The sequence below is a fragment of the Octopus sinensis genome, linkage group LG22 (assembly GCF_006345805.1).
Source record: "Octopus sinensis linkage group LG22, ASM634580v1, whole genome shotgun sequence".
Taxonomy (NCBI): Eukaryota; Metazoa; Mollusca; class Cephalopoda; order Octopoda; family Octopodidae; genus Octopus; species Octopus sinensis.
Genome location: NC_043018.1, coordinates 12,451,582 through 12,457,644, shown reverse-complemented (window position 1 = coordinate 12,457,644; position 6,063 = coordinate 12,451,582). Strand labels below are relative to the sequence as shown.

At 39.7% G+C, this 6,063-nt stretch overlaps 1 protein-coding gene across 1 annotated transcript in view; it reads right to left on the bottom strand.

Moving 5' to 3' along the window:
* Positions 1-3,075: 3,075 nt before the first annotated feature.
* Positions 3,076-6,063, bottom strand: part of LOC115223278 (U7 snRNA-associated Sm-like protein LSm11) — an 11,020-nt gene continuing 8,032 nt past the window's right edge. Inside the window, exon 4 of the mRNA XM_029793784.2 lies at positions 3,076-3,495. Coding sequence (XP_029649644.1) covers positions 3,139-3,495 — 357 coding nt within the window. The 3' untranslated portion in view covers positions 3,076-3,138. The remainder of the gene's footprint in view (positions 3,496-6,063) is intronic.

Below are 6,063 nucleotides of genomic sequence, written 5' to 3'. Positions count from 1 at the left end.
TTTATCAAAGAAGCATAGGCACAGGTGTGTAATTGAAGAAGCTTGCTTCTCAGCCAGGTGCTCTTGGCTTCATTCTCACTGAATGTCTTCTATAGCTCTGGGCCAACCAAAGCCTTTTGAGTGAATGTGGTAGACAGAAAAACAGAAAGGAGCCTGTCATGTGTATGTATGTATATATATATATCACTATGACCGACCAGGCTATCAGATGTTGCTACACATCGCTGGTCACAATGCGCTTCGCATTGTCTTAGCCTTCAAATGACGCCACCCCGCTGGCTAAGCAATAAATACACACAACAGAAGAAAGTTGTGGTGAAAGAGTACAGCAGGGATCACCACCACCCCCTGCTGGAGCCTCGTGGAGCTTTAGGTGTTTTTGTCCAATAAACACTCACAACGCCCCGTCTGGGAATCGAAACCGCGATCCTACAACTGTGAGTCCGCTGCCCTAACCACTTGGCCATTGCACCTCCATTCAGTGAGAGATAAACATCATTTGATATAGACAGGATTTAAACAAACTGCTGTTAGTTTCCACAGTATGAAACTTACAGTAGCTTCTATATTAAATAATCTGTTTTAGTCATTAGACTGTGGCAATGCTGGAGCACTGTCTTGAATTAAATGAATTAACCCCACTACATTTTTTTTAAAGCCTGGTACATATTCTATTGATCTCTTGCCAAACTGCTAAGTCACTGAGACAAAAACACATCAACACTTGTCGTGGTGGAGAGACACACACATATATATATATATATATATATATATATATATAAGCAATTAAGATTCAAGTGAGTTCTGTTGAATTCACATGAATATGGTACTTAACTTGGATGCACCAGAAATCTATATGGTGTTAACCATATGACAAAGTGGGGTGATTATAAATAGGAAAAAAGCAACAAGAATGGATCAACATTACGGTACAATTGTTTTGTACGAAGACATCTTTAATAAGGCTACAAAAATTGCAGTAAATATAGGTGACTCGTACGAGTCACCTATATTTACTGCAATTTTTGTAGCCTTATTAAAGATGTCTTCGTACAAAACATTGTACCGTAATGTTGATCCATTCTTGTTGCTTTTTTCCTATATATATATGTATATATATATACATATACACACACACACAGTTGTGGCCAAAATGTTCAGAACGGCATTGTTTTTGTCAGAAAAGTAGGTTTAAGTTTTCATCAAAGTTGTTTTAGTTTCTATAATTTTCACAGACAATGAATACGATATTAATTGTTATTGTCTGAGATTTTGGTGTGATTTGAGAGGATAATGCTGTTTCTTGGGAAATGAGCATTGAACTGAAGAAAACTTTATTTCGAAAAACCGTGTCTCGTCGTTTAGTTGGACATGACCTACAAGCAAGAGCACCTGCAGTAAAGCCACTGATCAGCTCCAAGAATAAAAAGTGTCATCTTACCTTTGCAACCGAACGTGTTGTGGTCTCAAGAAAAATGGCAAATGGTGCATTTCCGTGATGAATCTAAGTTTATGTTATTTGGCTCAGATGGGAAAAGATACGTTCGGTGAAAAATTGTCACCTAAATGCTTTAAGACTAGTGTTAAATTCGGTGGAGGAAGTGTAATGGTTTGGGGGATGGTATATGGAGATGGTGTGGGTCTTTTGGTGCGATTACATGGAAAGGTAAATGCAGGAGTTTATAAACAACTTGTAAAAGATCATGTCTTGCCTGGGCTGAGAAATTCAACTAAGCGACCACCCATATTCATGCAGGACAATGCCCCATGTCACAAGGCTAAGGTGGTCATGAACTTTCTCAAGGCTGAAAAGATTATTGTTATGGATTGGCCTGCTCAAAGCCCAGATCTCAATCCTATTGAAAATGTGTGGAATATTCTAGGAGAACGTTCGAAAGCCAGAAATCCTAAAACAACCGAGCAATTATGGAATGCCCTTCAGGAAGAATGGAATAAGATCACCCAGCAAGAAATTAAAAATTTAATTTCCTCATGCAGTCGAAGATGTCAAAGTGTGATTGAAGCTTCACACTAAATATTAAATAATTCCAGTATTCTCTGTCATTTTTGATTATTTTGTTATTTTTTTCAACCGTTCTGATCATTTTGGCCGCCATGGGTTTTGCAGTAAATCACTAAATCATCCATAACTTTTGTATTATCCTCTCAAATTACACCAAAATCTCAGACAATAATAATTAATATCGTATTTATTGTCTGTGAAAATTATAGAATATAAAACAACTTTGATAAAAACTTATACCTACTTTTCTGACAAAAACAATGCCGTTCTGAACATTTTGGCCGCAACTGTATATATACTCATACACGACAAGCTTCTTTTAGTTTCTGTCAACCAAATCCACTTACAAGGCTTTGGTTGGTCCAAGACTATAGTAGAAGACGCTTGCCCAACAACTGTGGGACTGAATCCAGAACCATGTGGTTTGAAAACGAGTGTCTTACCACACAAGCACACCTGCACCTATTTGTGTTGTGTTTCTCCTTCACCACCATTTGTCAACCAGTGTTGGTTTTTTTATCTCCCTGTAGCTTAGTGGTTCAGCAAAAGAGACCGATAGAATAAGTATTGGCCTTAAAAATAGCTAAGTTCTGGAGTCAATTTGTTTGACTATATCTTTTGAGGTGGTTCCTTAGCATGGCCACAATCCAATGTCTGAAATAAGTGAAAGGTAAGAGAATTCATCTTTTTCTTTATCTTTGCGCCCTTTTCAAGTCTAGCCAGGCTCATGGGCCCGGCTTCCCGGTTTCTGTGGCATATGTGTTCCCCCCAGCTGGACGGGACGCCAGCCCATCGCAACGTTACCCAAGAAACAGGAAGAAAGAGTGAGAGAAAGTTGGGGCGAAAGAGTACAACAGGGGTTTCCACCCCCCCTGCCAGTGCCTCATGGAGCTTTTAGGTGTTTTTGCTCAATAAACACGCACAATGCCCGGTCTGGGAATCGAAACTGCGATCCTCCGACCGCGAGTCCGCTGCCCTAACCACTGGGCCATTGCGCCCCCACAAAAGAATTAATAGTGGAAATAAATTCTTCTAAGGATTAGAAAACAAGCTTTTACATTTGATTTTGTTTTTTTAATGCAACAATGATTTTGTAAATAAATCTAAAGTAGAAGTCAGTTTGCAATTGCTACAGACACAATACTTTCACCTCGAATAAATAACTGGTTCACATGGCGCTGACAAACTTTGGTCTTTAGTCTGTTATATACTAAACATGGTTCGATTCTTGATGACAAACACACAACAGGGAGTTTGGAGCCTGGTAATGCAACAGTCACATCTTGCTTATGACATTTAGTCGAGGCAGTCTTCTCACGACGTTCATCGTGTCTCCGTTTGGTCAGTTCACTGGATGTTCTGACATTAAGTTCCTCACTTGAGTCTTCTTCGTCTTCAAGGTAATTGTACTCATTGTCACTGTTTTCATCATCTGAGTTACCTGGGCTTGTTGAAGGAACAATTGGGAAAACCTTCCAAAATAAAATGAAACAAACATATCAGTCATTTGTCATTTTATGTCCATTTTCCCATGCTGGCATGGGTTAGTGGAATTCATAGGTGAGTGGGTGCTGAAAAGTTCCTGGCTTTAAGGTATCACGAAGAGCCTCGTTTGGAGGCCCAACATTCAGAGTTCTTTTGCAGGGCTTAGAAAAACTGAAGGACCCCTGCAATAAGTGTGCAAATCTGAGAAGGGGAATATGTTGAATAAAATCATAATTAACTGATCCTCCCGTGTTTTCTTTTACCCAAAGCCAGAAACTTTTCAGCACCCACTCATTATTGAGGCAATATTTTACAAAACAGATTCCTTCTTGTCACTCGGCTGACTTTCATATAAACCAGCTCAGACGTCTCACATCTTTGAAGGCATGAGAGGCTGAGTTTTGTTGACAGAAGTCACACCACCAACACAGCTTGTAGTGAGTGACTGTCATAGAGTACACAATAGGCTTCTTTTAGTTTCATCATCATCATCGTTACCATGGTTTTAGCACCCACTTTTCCATGGGGGTCAAATGGAGTTTGTTGAGGTGGATTTTCTATGGCTGGATGCTCTTCCTGTCGCCAACCCTCAACTATTTCTAGGTAAGGTGATATTTACCCATAACCAAAACTGTTTGCATGGAAGACTGATTCTCATTCTGATCAACCCTAATACCTCACTGGTACTTCATATTACTGACCCTGAATGAATGAAAGGCAAAGCTGAGACCTCAGTGGGGTTTGAACTTAACCATTAAAGAGCCGGAATAAATACTGCAAGACCTTACATCTGGCTATGAAAACATTTTACAGTGATCTCTGTCATTTTATTGTTTACAAGAAGATCAACTGAGCCAAGGACACAACATAACATAAGCCTTGCAACATCAGCTAAAACAGTTCTCAAAGTGGGCAGTAGTGCACCCCTAGGAGCAGTGGAAAGATCCAGCAGGGCGTTGGAGAAAAGTGGAGCAATAATGGGGTGACCAAAAGGGGCAATAGATATAAAAACAGCAAAATAATGGGTTATTTAGATTAAGTTTTATTTGTGATATACAGTTGTTTTGAATTTGCTGCAGAAAGTGGTCTGTGTTTGTGGCCCAAGCGCTAAGGGGGCAATCAACCTAAAAAGGGTAGGGAACCAATGAGCTAAAGCAATACACATATTCAACGAACCGTCTCCTCTGAGAGGGTCATGGGAAGAGTGCTCAGGTACCTCTCCATGGGATTTTATCAGAAACAACCATCATCACACTTTCTGGCTGGATTCCTAAATGCGACCAATTGAGATCATGGATATTATCCAACCATCTTATCCGTGGTCCACTCCTTGGTCACCTGCTGCTACACTTGGCTTGATGAATCCACTTGGTGACTTTTTTCTATCATGTCCTTAGTACCACAGTTGTGACATCTTGGTATCACTGAACCATAAGAGATTCTCTGATCTCCAAGCTATGCACCCTGTTGTTACTGCAGAGATCTTTCAGAGGAGTTCAGGTAAGGCAATTAATGGTGTGATTCACATAACCTGGTAAATGGTACACTGCCTACTAAAAGCTTGGTTTATGTAGGGGCACATCAGTCACAACTAACTGCTGGTGTATGTTTATTTTTTTAAATGCAAGGTTTAGTGCAGACATGGACAACCATTTCTGGGAAGCCACAATACTAAAAAATATTCAAAGTAATTTTTTTGTCAGGCAAGCAGGATGCAGTTTTCCCATGACTGGTTTAGTGAAAAGAAAAGCTGAGATAATTAGTAGAAACACAATATGAAAGACACCCTTTGAGTTTGTTTGTCTTGTATTTCTGGTAATTAAGTCTGTTAATGAATGTGATCTGGATGTTATGTCAACAATAATCTGTATTGGAAAACCACATCTCTAAAGTTATCCAAAAATCTCAAAGTGTCTCAGCATCACTGTGTGAAGCCTTTGCCAGCCATTTACTGGCTGCCTAGCTATATATGTCTATGGTATGTTCACACAGTTTGCATCTCCACTCTGGAACACCCATCTTGTCCAGAATATTGCTCAACTGGAACTGTCCAGCAGTGTGCAACAATAAGCTCATCATCATCATCATCATCCTTATTAATATCAAGAGGGCAAGCTGGCAGATTAACAGCATTTTGTCCATCTTTAGGTTTTGATGCTGAGGTCGTCTTTGTCTTTTGTCCTTTCAGGGTTGATTAAGAAAAGTACCAGTTAAGTATTGGGGTCAATGTAGTCTACTTAACCCCTTCCCTGAGTTTGCTGGTCTCATGCCAAAATTTGAAACTATTATTACGGTGGCCAACAGGCAGAACCATTGGCACATTACACAAAATGCTTAGCAGCATTTCATCTGTCTTTATGCCCTGAGTTCAAATTCAGCCGAGGTTGACTTTGCCTTTCATCTTTTTGGGGTCGATTAAACAAGTACCAGATGAACACTGGGGTCGATGTCATTCACAAGCCCTCTCCCGCCAAATTTTAGGACTTGTGCCTAGAGTAGAAAGGATTATTATTATTATATAATTTCATTCCAAGCCTTTCTTTGCATAATAAGAA